At 34.8% G+C, this 17,254-nt stretch overlaps 1 protein-coding gene across 1 annotated transcript in view; it reads right to left on the bottom strand.

Annotated features, from left to right (window-relative positions):
* Positions 1 to 11,799, bottom strand: part of il17rel (interleukin 17 receptor E-like) — a 110,494-nt gene extending 98,695 nt beyond the window's left edge. Inside the window, exons 1-2 of the mRNA XM_028811999.2 lie at positions 11,609 to 11,799; positions 4,727 to 4,754 (exon numbers count right to left, since the gene is read on the bottom strand). Coding sequence (XP_028667832.1) covers positions 4,727 to 4,754; positions 11,609 to 11,716 — 136 coding nt within the window. The 5' untranslated portion in view covers positions 11,717 to 11,799. The remainder of the gene's footprint in view (positions 1 to 4,726; positions 4,755 to 11,608) is intronic.
* Between the last annotated feature and the right edge of the window lie 5,455 nt (positions 11,800 to 17,254).

Raw genomic sequence — 17,254 nt, 5'->3', positions numbered from 1 at the left:
GGGCTTGCTCAAGGGCCCAACAGAGCAGAGTCCCTTTTGGCTTTTATGGGATCCGAACCAGGAACCTTCTGATTGCCAGTGCAGATCCCTAGCCTCAGAGCCACCATTCCACCCCTTCTATGTTTGTCAGTAGTCAGGCAGGAAGTGACATTAGCCCTTGTTTGGCAGTCTCTAGGACCTTAGGCATAGTCACACCACAGTACCCTTTAAGCAGCCAGGGCTTGTCCTTGATTATTTTGACCTTTTGAAAATTAGCTCAGAGTCATTTTTAGTTAAGTTCTGGGTTTTACTTTTCAGTTAGGATAGCAAGAAAATTTTGCACAATGGCTTTTGCAACCCAGTAGTTCTGAGATCACTGCTGCTTTGGCAAATATTTGTTTGCTAATTTCATTTACTGCAGATTGGTAGATGGAACAGTGCATACTGCTGCATTCAAATATGCTAGCATACTCCTAGATTGTACTTTGGCATCAAATGTGGCAAGCTGTGCCTGATGGCTGTTGGTGATTAGTATGGTCCTGATAGTCTTCTTTCTGTCAGCAGCTGGGACATAAAAAATGTTTGGCTTAAATTCCAGCACATAATTCCTCAATGGGTTCCTGTTCTAACTGCATGGATTCAGTTTGTGATTGTGTAAGACTGAAGTCTGGGCAAGTGTATTTTATATCCTCAGTTTCTAGTTTTAATAGGAGGCATCCTTTGATTATATATGAGTGTTGTGTGACCAACTGTTTCTCTGAGTATGATCATCTTCTCTTTATCCGTTATGCATTTTACCTCTTTCATTGGGATTGCTTTTGTACAGCAGTAGCATTCCGTTATTTCCAGGCTATCAGGTCTTTTTGATTTATGATTGCTTTAGAGCTCACTAATCTAATACTCCTGCTTACTGTATTGAGGCAGACCTTTTTAATCTTGGTGATGTCCAAGCTGGTCTGACTCTCCTTGTACTTGTTACTCTCATATTTAGAGGTAGGCAAAAATAGTATTAGAAGTCTTGCCCAAAGATTGTTATTGATGCAGCAGTGGTGTCCTTAGAAGGAAATTGAATCTGAGTTATCTTCACATTTGAATTTGTGTGGTTACAGTAGATATTTCCTAAATACAGTTGGCACATTGAATAAAAATATTTAAATCAAACCTTGCCAAGATCATTTCCTCATTGTACCCATTTAGAAAAGTGTAATTTTGAGTTTAGTATAAACCTGCTTATTTAGGTTTTCTTTAAGATGTTGTGTAATGATGCAGCATATGTTGAAAGAGTCATTTTTTAAATTAAAAAGGTACATATTCACAAATTTGTTACTGAAAAACAGGAAATAAAACCTATTTGGATGCAAAATGGAATCTTCCACAATAAACGTATTGTCCCAGCACAAAAAATCCCTTTCCCTGACATTTTCTTTGGTATTTGTTAAACCAGATATGTAAATTTAACATGCATAATGTTCAATGCAGTTCCTGTTTGCTTTTCTGTTTATCAACCAAACCACAACTGTTTAGGTACACACATCATGTTTGTTTTCCATTTTGGTGCTTTTCTGTGTGTTTCTGCAGGTAGTTTTGCTTGCTGTTAGACCATGGATCATTAATGACAACTGGAAAAATGTGCTCTTGGAGATTTTTATTACAGTTTATAGACTGCTGTTTAAAATAGTTATATAATTTGACATTACTGTCAAACCTGTGTTCTTTATTGTGTGGAAAATGCCACTAAAGCCTTTGTACTGTAATATCATGCTGGGGGGGGGGGGTTTGGGGGGGGGCATAGATAACCCACTGTTAATGCTGTGCTGGATAGATACTTTACTGCTTTCTTTCATTTATACTAAAGTAATTAAAATCAGGGGCGGCATGATGGAGCAGTGTTAGCGCTACTGACTTGCAACAAGGAGACCAGGATTCTAGGCTCACAGTGTGGAGTTTTCATGTTCACCCTATGTCTAGGTGGGATTCCTTCAGGTGCTCCTGTCACAGTCCACTGACATGCAGATTAGGTGAACTGATAAATATGCCTGTTATATATGTGTGTTTGTTCACCCTGTGATGGGCTATATAACTTGGTCTCATTTACATTTGTGTGTGTTCATCATGAAGTGCTTCTATTAAAAATATTTGGAAAGACTTGGAAGAGGAATAACCACCTCAGATCAATAAATCCTGTGGATGATATCCTCAGAAATTAACAGCAATTGTATAAGAATAACTTGAAGTGGATGAATGAAAGCTTTATCAAACCATTAAAATAGATAGCAAATTCCATGACTGGCAAGGATTGACCACTAATTGAACAATACAAAACCACTGGCCACAGTGGGCGCAATTTTGGAACCTTTTATAGATATAATTGATCCTGAAGGGATATTCACATTGTGCAATAACAATGTAGAACATAGTACAAACTGCAGTAAAAGTGCAGACCCAGATCAGTACACACAGGACAGATGGATAACATATATTTTACAATATCCCTAGCAAAATATAGTCCTTGCATTAATATACCTGTTATAACTTGAAAGGATGATGATCGTCACAGTGGGAGGAGAAATTATATGTCTTGGAAGCTGTGGGCACAGTAAAAGCCTCAGTTGTTTCTCTCTTAGCACACAATAGTGAAAAGAACTGATAATTAAAAGCACTCCAGGACAATAAGTCATAGTTAGTAATAATGTAAATGGCTTCTAATGAATTATGTCTAGAGCTGTGAGATGAGTTTGAATAAGCATTTCTTGTTAATGGGAAGTACTAGGGTGTTGTACAGTGTTAGCCATTATGAATGTAGAGAAAAGCCAAGCAAAATGGCTTTTGAAGAAGGGGCCTGAGTTGCCTTGAAAGCTTGCATATTGTAATCTTTTTAGTTAGCCAATAAAAGATGTCATTTTGCTTGGCTTTTGATAATGGGAAGATAATCACATATGGGAGAGTATCATTACATTGTGTTGGAACAAAAGACACCCCGTGCAAATAAAGAGGGCCCTTAGACATATTACAGTGTAACATTATGCTTATTTCTCATACTTTTGGAGGCAGTTTTGCCATTTCTAATTATTTGGACTCTTATTTGAATTCTGGCTGGTGTCCCATTTGTGTAGCATTTTCATGTTTTCCCTTGTCTTTGTGCCATTTACCTTGAGGGGCTGCAGACATCCAGTTAAGTTAGTTTGTTATTTGACTGTAGTCTGTTTTGATTTAGTGTAATTATTATTCTGCCCAACAACACATAGCTGTCTTTTTATGCCTTTACTTTTGTCTTAATTAATACCTTAGTTGGGTCTGCTTCTCTGTGATTTTAGCCAGGACAGAGCATGTATAAAAAATGAATGGGGGGACATATTGCTTCTTCTAAAGACATCTCAACATTAGTGTCATAGTGAATCTGTTATGGAGTTTTATACGCAATATTGAGGATAGGGTGAACAGTGGACACAAATGCTATTTAATTAAAGTGTAGTATTTTTAGAAAACACTTACATATATACCCTTCCACAATTCTGTTTTTGACTAAACAAATAGCAGGGAGTCAGAGGTTAGGAATATTCACACACAACCCAAGAGGCCAAGGATTAATTCCTGGCTGCATCACTTTTTGTGTGATCTACGTGTGCTGGTGTGGATTTTGTAAAAAAATACTCCAGTTTTCCTCCACTTTCAAAAAGATGTGAAACTTAGGTTGCTGTCTTTAAACTGGCAGAGCTGTGACTGAGTGTAGATATGTTTGTGTGAGGTTGTTCAGGGTTAGTTTCTGTCTTGGTTGCCAGAATATGCTCATGCTCTCTACAGCATTAAAACATGATGAGGAAATGAACAAATGAATAGTCAGATTGACTTCTAGATATCACATACTAAAGTATTTAAATAATGGTACCAATTACATAAGATAAAACAACATTCTTAATCAATTTATAAATTATAGCTGGTACTGGTTGCGCTGGGTGCAATGTTGTCAAATAGTACATGTTAATTAGAGCACAGTTTTTCAGACTGTGTGCATTTACAAGGTACTTTATCTATAAATAAAAACAGAATTCAAATGAAAACAATAAAGCAGTAAATTAAACACACAATAACTTCAGTAGACTGGATAAAGGAATCATGAGATTTACAACTAGAGAAAAACAGTAAAGATGCTGCTCATGTGTAACACAACCAGTGAAAAAATAATCACATGATCCTCTAATATTTCAGAGTCTCCACTACCATCTTTGTGTAAAGCTGGAATGAGTTATTATCAATTAAAAAAGTACTGCACATAAAAAAAAAATGGTAGTGATCTGAAAGACAGTTTAGGCTTTGATTGCTTAATGTGTAGATGGGTTAAATGTTAATGTGCAAGTTTGAATAGCCATTGTGTTTTCTTTTAAATGGGGTCGGAGCAGTCAAGAGTGATTAAATGTCTGTAAAAACTAAGAAAACACTTGAACTTGCTTGTATGGGAAATAATACACCCTTCTCACAAAACATTCTTATAAATGTTAATCAATAACAAGGGAGGACTTTAATGGCAGCACCAAATTAATTATTGCTAGTGCAAAAGTCCCAGATGAGGAGCGACAATGCCATCTTCTTAATGCAGAGCAGTATTGCGTGCACAGTTTTACATTTACCTCACAAACATACAAAGCAAGAGAGTTCAACAGAGTAGGCATCACAAAGCAAATTTGTCAACAATTCTGTATTATTTAAGTACTGTAAGCGATAAACTGCTTACAAAGGTTCCATTACTTACATACTGCCTTCACTGTGCATTCCAGTCCCTGCAAAGAAATGTCACAGAAGTGTTAGAATACATTTGTAAAAATAGGAAAAAGGTCAGACATTGTTACATTGTTTTGCCATCATCAACAAGTATGTCACAGCTTTTTTTTCGCAGACTTTTTTCTTGTATTCAACAGTTTGCCAGCCCTGGAGATTAATGAAGGTTCCTGTTCTCTTCACTGGATTTATGAAAAGAAAATGGCTACCACTAACATCACAGCAAATGCTCTTAGTCAAGCAAGAAAAAGAATATAAAGTTTATATTTTCAATTGGTAGTGTCATTTCATTTTAAACACATCATAATACAATTGAGCTCAGTTTTTAAACATGCAAAAATTGTATATATGTTTTTACTTTTCTGTACAATATTATACACATATGAATTGAATTCTGGCAAAAAATGTAATTGAAATAAAACAGCACGCTATGTTACCTAAAGTTGGGATTTATGCTTAGATCTTATATGTGCAGCTTACAAACTGAAAGTGATTTATTAATAGTAGACCAGAAAATTAATTAGCTTTATCTGATGGTCTTAAAATAATCACCCTCGTAGTTGGTTGCCATAGCTAACAGTAAATCATACATAAAGGATATATCCTTTTCCTCTTTCATAAAACCTGCTACAGTGGGGAAAGCAGGGGATTTCCCAAGACTGCAAAGACATCACATCCTTCTTTCAGATGAAAGAAATATCACAATGATGTTGAAAACTGCTGTTGTCATTGTTAGAGTTAATGCAAAAGTAAACAATTTCCCGTCAGTCATTCATGTACAGCAACTAATTATACCAACAAAGAACTGTTGTATTACTTGAAATAAATAGAAGAGCAGATTATATTTTATAATTACCTCAGTAATAATAACTTTTCATCACGAGAGGCAAAACAAAGTGCATACTGAATATTGAATCTATACAAAAATGTGATACATACTGGAATATATGTTTCATAGAAGGAAAGTTGTGTTCATCCACTTGCTGTAGATATAGTATAATATAATTCAGTTGTCTAGTTTCTTATCAATACCCAGCTGAGAGTTATCAGTTTTTATAATAGCTGACTCTCAGGTTCAGTTGGTATATCAGTAATTTAATAACGGATAACATTTTTTTGTGCTGATTAATGCTGAGTAGGCATTAATTTCTTCACAAACATGGTATATATGCATTTGCACACAAAACTGTGTTCTAAAGTTAAGCACTTTCTAGAAATTTAAAAAAATATCTTACTTGTGCTGCAACTTTACAATGGAGTGTTTGGGATATGAAGAAAAAGCCTAAACACTTTCCACATGTCTATTTTTCAAAGCAAGACAGTTGTTCTGTGTTTCTGATGCATGTTTGTGACAACAATCAGGATTTGGAAGTAATTATTGTATCGCATATTCCTGGTGCTATTTTTCTCTTGGTAAGAATACATTTTCTATTCACTTGTGCAAGTTTTCACATAAATCTAGGAGTAAATCAATATAAAACCAACCATGTCGCATGAACAGTTTACTGTGATTTAGTCTTTCGAGATATAACCATGACCTGTGAGTATGAAAGGTTGCTGTTTCACAGTGCTCCCTACTGTTTAGGACATACTGTACTACAGACTGAAGGGTAACAGTGTTGTTAAAGTCCTTTACAGTCTCTTTTACCACAGGTCCAGTACTACACTGAAATGTGAATTCTGAGGCAATTTTAGTCACAGGCCATAAGATATTCAAAAGGTATTTAACAGATATTCATAGTGACAACTGAATGATAATTTCATATTTGTATTGTCTGATGGTTAATTTAAAGGGTGGTTTACTATTTGCTATTTGTTGTTTGTGCTGTACTACTGACAGTGGACTGGGGAGAAATTAGGTTCAAACTGGAATGAGGTAGAATTTGTAGGAAATTGTGGGGATTTACTGTGTTTCTAAATCCAGTATTAAAAATTAAATTGTAAAAAAATAAACTTGAATGTTAGGTTATAATGAATATTACACTATAAACAGTACAAGTTTGGACAGAACAACTATAATAAAGACATAGATTTTTTCTCTTTTTTTAATTGGCAAATGTTACATAGTTACTAGGAAACAGTTTATATTACACAAAGAAAAATATTAGCACTGTGCAGGAAGCCAGTAGAGATGTACAGTATATGCCTCATGCTAGAAAAATGAAAAATTAATGATCTTTCACTTTTTCAAGCGATTCAGGTTTATTGGACTGGTTAAATATTTTGTAAATATGTAAATGTAATTTCTTGCTTTTCATACACTCACAATAGAATGAAGGGCTAATGTCGGGAGAGCTGCTATAATATTATTGGGAAATCATATAGAGGTATAAAAATTATTATGGTTCATAAAACTGGTTGATATTCCTTATGTTCCATCAATCCAATGATCTGCTCATTCCAATGTGGTGTGGAGACTTCAAAAGAGAGCCAAATGAGTAATCAGCCCTTGATGGGACACTAGTCTGTGAATTTCCCCCTGGGATTAATAAAGTATCTATCTATCTATCTATCTATCTATCTATCTATCTATCTATCTATCTATCTATCTATCTATCTATCTATCTATCTATCTATCTATCTATCTATCTATCTATCTATCTATCTATCTATCTAGTCAATCATAGGGCAAGCTCTAGAGCATTAGAGTTTTTAACATACCTAATGTGCATCTTTGGGATATATGAGTAAACTAGAAATATCTGAAGAAGACATACTGTAGGCACATAGGGAGAATATACAAACTGCACAGCTCTGAGTCTAGGATTTAAACGTACAGTACTTTGTAATAACAGCACATTAGCTCCATCCACTGCAGTGCCTAATTTTTGAGTTAAAAATTGTAAAATACAGTTTGTGACAAGAGCAGAGTTTTGTCCAAATAATAATATTCCAATGACTTTTTAAAGACATGTTTCATTATGAAAAAACTGAACTGAACATTTATAACACAGTCAGTCAGTCAGTCAGTCATTACCCAACCCGCTATATCCTAACACAGGGGTCTGCTGGAGCCAATCCCAGCCAGCACAGGGCGCAAGGCAGGAACAAACCCTGGGCAGGGTGCCAGTCCACTGCAGATTTCTAACACATTAAAGGTTATTTTGTAAGAGGAACCTACAATTCTAGTTGTCAATCATTTTAATAAACTGACTACAGTACAATAAACGAAGTACAATAGTTTGACCAGCCCTTTTTATGAAACAGGTAAATGAAGTAGTAGAAGTAGTAGAAGACTTGAGAGTTCTTCCTGAGTTTACTACGCCACATTTAAAAGGTTAAAGAGTTACCTGAACTTTAGAGACTATCGTGATTCAAATAAATAGCTGTAATCAATTCAATGCAAATGTAAAAGATGAAGAAGACATGTTCTCCTCTTACAAAACACCATGCTGACTTACTTTACACGTAGTTGTCCATTTAAACCCTTACTTCAGGAGTTAAGAGTTATCTTTTGTTAAAAGTGCTGCTTTCACATGTGATCTTGTTATCTATGTGTGTGTATGTTTACCTGTATAACTTAACCTAATGTCATTTGAACATGAGAACAGCTCATTTACTCTAACAATGCTCACTAATCCTACCCACCTAAATTCTAAAATCACTGTGTTCTTGTTGAACTTGTTTTAAAACCGTGGACATGAATTCACTGTACTAATTCCTTTCATTAAATATAAAAGTTCAATTATGACAGCTCTTAACCTCCATTTGCTTTAATCTTTCCTCGTAACTCATACCCTGCAGTCCTGGAATCAGCCTAGTCGCTCTTCTAGCACTGTTAAGTCTTTTCTGTAGCCCGGAGAACAAAACTGAATGCACAACTCCAGGTGAGGCTGCACCACTGTATTATAAAGCTTAAGCACAACCTCCATTCACTTCTCATGCTTTCATCTGTCTTGATACTTAGAAAAGGATTTTCACTTTTTTAGAACAGTTAAATGCTGAAAATGAGAGCTATATGACTAAATACTGGAGATTTAAACATGAGATTCATACCAAAAGTGATAAGCATAATAAAATTACCCAAAACATAATGTTTGGTAAAATTCCAGGTTTGAAAACAGAAAAGTACATTTTTTTAGCTTAGTCATTTGATCAAATTGCAAGCATTAAGAAGAAAGCTATTATCCTTTTAGGGATTTTGCAGTGACCCTGATTTGGAATTATGCTTTGCCCTGGCAAAGAATCAATGCCTTTTTCATTGAATGGTTTTATGCCTAGTTGATGATGCATGTTAAATGAGAATTCAACAAAGGATGACTCACGTCTGACTAGAATTGATTTTTATTTTGCAAGTTGTTTTGCTTAAGTCAGCTTAGTTTATCTTCACTTCATAGCACTGAGGTAACCAAATTAGGGTCATTTTTCTCAGAACTTCCTGTGTGTGAGAATTTGTTTTTTTTTTTTTGACATCATTTGTTACATATCATACACCATGTGTCTTGGGTTTCGTTTGCATTGAAGCATAGTTTGTTATGGCACTTGTGCATTAGGCTTACAAAAATATGTGACTAAATACTAAGAAGTGTATTTCAAAATATGAACAAGGAATTACTGTCAGTACTCTTTTGAGCTTAATATGTGATAAGGAAGTATGAGCATTTTTTTTTTTAACAATGGTTGAATTACTATGAACTTTGGTAATTTTTTTTGCAGTCAAAAAGATGTTACCAGTTAGAAGTAAGCATCAATTGACGAGGATAAATTCCTGGCATGATAAGGCAATGACTCATATGTTGTTTTTTTATTTTATGTTAGTTTGTGTTTCTCATTGAGAGAGGCATTTTTACTGAATCACTCATTTCAGTATGCAATGAGAATCACTATTATGTAGCCCATCAGCTCTTACAACACTGATCTGAAAAATAATAAAGACTATTTCACTACTATGTTTTTGAAATAAACAGTAATAATTTCAACTTTCTTTAATATATTCTCTTTTGCTTAATGCATTTGTGTACTCTCATAATTTAGCCTTAAATGCTGCAAACAGTTCATATTATCGAAGCAGTTGGAACTTGGCTACAACAGAGGGTATCATAAACTTTGGGGATCATTTACTGGATGGTGTTCTTTTAATGTGATGTTTACATATTCCTCCTGTATTCCTGTTAACTTCTTGAAGTTCTCAGGTTGATCGATTATGTCTGTATCAAACTTGGTGTTAAAATGTAAAACTAATGACAGATTTATAAAATAAATGTACACTACTATCCTGGCATGTGATGAGCTGTAGTGCATGCAGTGGTATCAAGATAGACAAGAGCACACTAATAGCCTGTATGGAACAAAGTATGCTTCTGGAAATAAATAGAAAAATTAAAATTATGTTGGCATTATACTGTATATGGGAATATGTTTAATTCAGTGTGTATCATTGTCTCTTGCTAATGTTGAATTATGGTAACATACAGAGAAAATTGTGAAGTGACATGTCATTATGGTTAACTATTCATCCCACCATTTCCTAAACTCAGGGTACACTCATTCACACTAATCCTATTTAGAGTGTCCAGTCAACCTTACATACAATTTTCTGAGAAAGCCAGAATATATTGAGAAAAACCAAAGCTGGACTTGGATAGAATGTGCAAACCTCGCATCAACAGAGACCAGAACAGGATTTGAATCAAGTCCCCTGGAACTGTGAAAATAACCATTAGAGTACTGTTATTTTTTCAAAAAAGTTTCTTATTTATAACCATTTATCAGTTTAATTTGTGAACTTGATTAGCCTTTTAAAGGATTACAGAGAGCCAAAAATGCCAACAACCTTAGATTGAATAATAGTCTGCCACGAGGCATGCTTATACACACACCTCATGTAATGTGTTAATTAACAGTTGATACTTTATCTAAGAAACACAGCTTTAGCATGTACCTTGGGAGAAAGAAACCATATTACCTAGAGAAAGCCTAAGTGGACAGGCTGGAAACATACGAATTCCACACAGATGGTGTCTAAGCTAAGGATTAAAGACAAGGAAATGTTCTGCTATGAGAGAAAGTGGACTTCTATGTAAGCATTCCCTTCAGTGGACTAGCAGCTTGCACTCATTTACTGTCCCTACCTTCATTCATTGAGACTGGCATCGCATCTGGGCCAACACTAACCTGAAATTAGATTAAATGGGTTCAGGCAGTGGATGGATAGATGCATGGCTTTATATTTGAACATCAATGATATAGAGTTTTAAGGTATCATAATAGAAAAAAATATGAATTATGTACACTCTGTGATGGGCCAGTACCCTGTCAAGAAATTGTTCTTTTCTTGCACACATTGCTTGCTGGGATAATCCCCAGCATCCTCGCAAAAATGATCTAGAGAAATGGATTTAAAAAAAGATGGATGGATGAATGAATGAATTATGTAAAGGTATTGAAAATGAATTCCAAATAGAGTATACCTTTATGTGAAACAAAGTCTAACCATCTGTAAAAGGCTTTGGTTTAAGACAGGTTATAAGTATCTACATATTTATACATGGCATAATACTGTATATGAATCTGCAGTACTTACAAGGAACTCATATATTGCAAACAACAGCCAGAGTTATGAAAATATCTGGCAGTAAAAAAGCACCTACTTAAATTTCTAATGAAAGACAATTTAAACACAGATGTCACAATGAAACAGAACAAATTGCCCAGTATTCATTAACTTATTCCATTTTTCTAAGATTATAGAAAACAGCTGTGTAAAAAAATTAATGGTACAGTTTAATAAAAAAACTGATAGGTTCTAATATAATAGTAAAAAACAGGGTTCTGTTTAAAAGCATTGATGAGCCTCTTAAAATCACCTTAAAGTAAATTATAGTACAAACATAAAACAGTTTAAATTGCCACTTACCGGAGCACATTGGTGTCCACATTGCTTAATTCGCTCAATTTTCTCCCTGCCACATACTAAGCATGTTACACAAAGCACCATAACTGAAATGACATGTATAACTATCATCTTTCAGTGCCAGTGAAGTAATTCTTTTGAATCACTCTTCACAAGCAGCACTCTACCTTCTGTTTACAGTCTAGCTGTCTCATATCAATGTAGGCTCCCATTAAAAAAAAGACACACCTACTAGTAGGGTAGGTGCTGTGTGTGCGTGCGTGTGTGTGCGTGTGTGTGTGTGGGTGTATGTGTTTCCTCTGTTTAAGGAGAATAAGAAGCAGAAGAAAAAGAAGACTGAGAACCAATATTGTTATGTTTAATTTACTATAACTTGTAAAGACTACACATTCTATATATTTTCTATTAAAAATATAAATGATTTTTGAAAATCAATTTACTTTTAGATACTAAGTGTCTTCCTTAGGACTAGCCTGACTCCTGTGAAGAAGGAATAGGATTTTGCAAGGCAGCAGAGTAATTGATTTAGCATCTGGAAGAGTATACATATGTAGTACAGTACATTTTTAACCTGTTTTATAAGTCTGATTGACTTAGCCCTGACCCCTGAAGTACCCCCTTGGAATGAGCAAATGGTTATCTCAAACCAAAAGATAACATTCTTTAATTAAGTGTCAGAATTTAGGGCCCTGTTAATTACAGATTACAGCATAGTAGAAGGTACAGGTAAAGTAAGGTGCTTTACTTATTTGCCCCAAGTATGTGGAGTCCATTTGCATTATTTTCTCCTAACATGTTCAAAAGATATACCTTCTGCAGTGTTGGCTTTCATTTATGTTAACTAGTTTCTAATTTGCTTTTGATGTATTTCAACAAATCTGTATCTTTATATATGATACTTCTGTATTTAGTGAGTGGTAATGTCTATTCTTGCATTTTGTCTTGAGAGTTGCCACTTGGTGAGGCACACTGTGCAAGAACAATGCAGTTTGTACTATTGTATTGTATTCCTGAGGTGGAAAAAATAGATGTAGCTCTATGAATTGGGTTACCTTTGTTATGTTTTGTGCATTGTATTTACTCACCCAGTTTACCTGGAAGTAGGTGTCTCACTGAATTGCCTTTCCTAAGATTTCTTCCATTATTTTCCCTTCAAAGGATTTTTTTGTTTTCTTAGGAAGTCAGAAACGGCCTATTAGAGCCCATTGAGGCATTTCTTGTGTGATTATGGGCTATACAAGAAATAAATTGTTATTGTTATTATTGAACCAATTTCATGTTATCAGTTCCTTGTATAAGTAGATTTAAGCCTCATGTTATGCCACAGTGGCAACATGTCGCATGCTGCTCATACATAAAACTAAGAATTTCATTGTACTCTGTACATGTGACAATGAATTTGAAGTTAATCATGACTTTGAAATTTACTGGATTTTGTAACCAAAAGGATAAACACTTTGATCAGAGAGCCACAGCAGTGCACCACTCAACTCCTCACAAGATAGCCAAATGCTTCAGATAAAGCAACTTCTGCAAAAGCAGCTAATTCTTATGATAAATCAATTTCTAGGAAAACAGCTGCCACGTTTACTCACATAGCTTCACAGTTGTTCACACTACAAAAAATGCATATGCTAAAACTAGGAAAAACAAAAAAACAAACCAAACAAAAACTTGAAAATGGAAGATGTTTTGCTTTTATGTAACAAATAAAAAATCTGCCAGTGGGGTAAGCAAAATTTACTTGACAAGACTTCTTAAAATAAGCTATATAACCTTGAATACAATTTTCTTGAAAAGGCAATAAATAAAAATAAATTAATAAAATTGCACACAAAGAAAAGAAAATTAAGCTATAAATGACTCATAGCTGTATTTTACTTCTGTTTTAATTCATGTGAAGAACTCTTCTTGTCAGGCTTCCTTGAACCTCATGAAGAACACTTAGCTCCTTAACTAATAATGAATGGGGAACCCATTTCATGTTTGTGGCTGTTTGAGGCTGGCTTAACTGCAAATCTCAAAAAATGCAAACTTGGCAGGTCAGAAACTATCATAGACACTTGATTGGTAACACATAAAGAAAATTGGGGAGATGTTGGTGTGTCTCACAACACTGAAACAGATAAATGCTTTTTTAAGGTTAGATGGTTGTTATAGAAGGTTAATATCAAATTATGAAGCCCATGCAGCACTATTAACTGATTTGACAAAAAGATGGAATATCATACAATTGTCTCAAACAGCTCATTTGAAAAATTAATTCTTATAAAAGAATTTATGACGGAAAATGATTCTTCACTGTTCATGTTATTATTAGTTTCAGCCAGAGTATGTTCCCTGGCTTATGTTTACTTTCCTTTCTGGCGTCTTCTTTGTTGATTTTTTTAAGTTTATTGTATTTATGTATTTTATTCCTGTTATTTTATTTATTACTATGCATGTGCTATGGGTTGTTCATTGTTCTTTGTGTTTTGTGGGTAGAACCCACAAGAGGCAGGGACACCCTAATGACACATCTGATGTTCTGCCCTCACTCTGTATATTTGAAGATGGGAAGCAGGCCCTTTAGCGGTCATTTATTGAAGTTTGTAGAGTGCAATTGTATTTGATTCTTTTTTTTTATTCTTGGATTTACAGTAATTGCTTCTGTTCTTTACTTTGTTTTGATTATTGTATTATATGTTGGGACTGGTTTGCAAGTTTTAGGCAAATTTTCTTACTTCATTTTTTTGCTTTTGTGTCTTTGTTTGCTTTTTTGTACTTTTAAATAAATATGTTTTGCCTTGGTTTTTACAATTCTCTCCCCTAGATGGGTATTTATCTACATTTTAATATATTTGCGGAAAATTGAAGAAATTGTATATTGAACTTCTCAAGTTAAAACTATACTGTATATAAGTTAATGTAGACCAGAGAATTGGGGTTAAGTTGCCATAGATGATGCCTTTTCTGGACAGGCTAGCGAGGGCCATGGCCTATTTTATGGGTCTTTTAGAGACCTCACACCATTTTCGCTTAAAAGTGAGTGCACTCAAATCCATCCTGATGGAGAACTGGCAGGAAAAAAGTTTAGGAGAAAGAAAAAAGTGGATGCATGTGAAGAAAAAAAAAAACAGTCAAAGCCAGAAAATCAAAAATGGCAACCAAAAACACAGCATCAGTCAAAAATTGAGGTCAAAAGGTACAAGCAAAATGGCCCAAATGAATAATACTAGCAAGAAGAAAAGCAGCAATGGTTTTTGAAAGTCTTTTGGTAAACAGATCGAATAAGGAAGAAAACCATCTGCAGACATTTTAACCCACTGCACCAATTACCGACAGGTAATTCAAATCAAAATGATTGTGCTGATTTGTAATTGGTAATAACCTCTGAGACCACACCATAGAAAAACAGGATGCAGACCAAGCAATGATTACCCAAAATGTCACTATAAATAAATTATACAACAAAAAAAAAACCAAATCACAGCATAACCCTCTGTCAACAATGCCTCCATCCAGCTTCAATGGGAACATGCTCTGAAAATGTGTCAACAGGCGGGGTGCATGAAGGGCATTAAACTGTTCCCAGGAATGATCCCCGGGACCATAGCCCTTCCCATGTACTAAATATTCTGCAGTTTTCTAGAACTCACAATTACTGAATGTCATATTCTTGAGAACCATCCAACAAAATCGGCAGGTGTGGAAAACTGGGAGTATAATATGGGCTGGAATGAACTGGACACAACCGTGGAGGTGGAGTGGAGGCAGGGACAAGCTCTATGATATGAGACAAGCCCACCACCTGATGGTATATGGCCCAATAAACTTGAAACTAATTTGTGCAATGGTACTTGGAGATGAAGTCTCCCATTGGTTAGTCATACTTTCTGTCCCATTTTTAAAAAAGATGCTTCTTTGCCAGCTGCCTTTAAATTCTTCTGTATTGTTTTCCATTTAGCATGGAGATCTCTGGTATAATTAATAACCATTGGGTCAACAGGAGTCAGTGATTCAAAAGGTCAAGGCAAAATCTGTTCAGACACTCAAAAGGAGAGATTTTTAATACAGAATAAGTTAGAATGTTTCTGGAAAATTTTGTTATAGGCAACAAATCAGCACAATCATTTTGATTTGAACTTGCAGTACACCAAAGGGATTTTTCAAGGTACTGATTAACCCATTGGGTTTGACCATTTATCTCTAAATGGTGCCCAAAAGTCAAGTGCACCCAAACCTCACATGAAAAGTTTTCCAAACTCTCAAAACGAATAAGTGACCTCTGCTGGATACTATTGCAACCCTTTTGAGGGGAATTAACACTTTTAGAAAACCTATCTATGATAACTAAAATAGTTGAGTAACCCTTTGAGGTAAACAGATCTGTGATAAAGGCTAGAAAATATGTTCCCAAGGACATGGGGGCACTAAAAGAGTTATAACAACCCAATTGGCAATCCTGGATGAGTTTTAGATTGGCAGCCAGTTTCACAAGCTGCATTATAATTTTTGACATCTGCTGTCAAAACCTCAACACCAGAAGGTAGTTTTTATTAGACTCAGAGGTTGATGATGACCAAACATAGCTGGTTGATGGAAGTGCTTAAGCTCTAATTTCAGTTGTTACAAACAATTTTCCTGGAAGTCTGTTTTGGAGGAATTTTCCTGATTTTGGACTGTTTGAACCTTACACATAATATCCTCCATATCCATGGTCTGGGTAGATAACAAAAGGGAATTTGGCTTCTTCTAAATAATGTTGCCACTCTTCCAATGCCAGATAATTGCCAACAGTTCACAATTCTCTATATCATAGTTTACTTTGGTTTGATTTTATTTATTTTTTTGTACAAATGGCATAGTGATGTATTAACCCTGTTTCCAGACACCTTTGAAACAATTTCGTTCTTACTCCAATACTAGGCGCTTCTACCCACATCATACATGGAATTCAGTATGTGGATGTTGGGGGCAGTAGTAAACAAAAGCTTTGTGCTTTAAAATGCCTCATTGGCATCCTTAGTTTTACAGGTCTGTGAGGTTTTATGGGAAATAAAAGAACTAAAGTTTTTGATAAATCTTCTATAATAACTTGTAAATCCTACAAATCCCTGTACTCATTTAAAGTTCACTTGGTAGACACCAATCAGGAACAACCTTGATTTTAGTGTTATCCATTAGTCAGCCCTACTTGTGATATTTCATATCCCAAGAACAAGATTTTCTCCTAATGAAACTCTCACTTCTAAAGTTTAAAAAATTATTTTGTTGAAGTCTTTTAAATACCTCTTTGGCATGATTAACAAGACAATCAATCTATATAAACTAATATGATCTTTAAAGATATTGTTTACCAAGGGCTGAGGAATGGAGGGTGCCTTATGTAATCCATATGAAATTATCATAACAAAATCATGACAATGTTACATTGTGTTCTCACAAGGTTTTGAAAACATAGAATATTTAACAATGTATTGTAGCAGAAAATGTTTGAAATGGGTGATTGAGTCATGCTTTTATTATTACTCCTCTGCAGGGGCTTTACACTAGTAAAGACACAAAATGTTCATTAGGTGGTTTCTATTGCCCCACGTTTTCTTTTACAGTCCAACACAGTCATAGTTCACAGCATATTAATATAGATATCATTGTTTTTCATAATCT

Source organism: Erpetoichthys calabaricus, chromosome 1, assembly GCF_900747795.2.
Source record: "Erpetoichthys calabaricus chromosome 1, fErpCal1.3, whole genome shotgun sequence".
Lineage (NCBI taxonomy): Eukaryota > Metazoa > Chordata > Cladistia > Polypteriformes > Polypteridae > Erpetoichthys > Erpetoichthys calabaricus.
The sequence above is the reverse complement of the archived record's forward strand: the minus strand, read 5'-3'. Positions and strand labels throughout refer to the sequence as shown.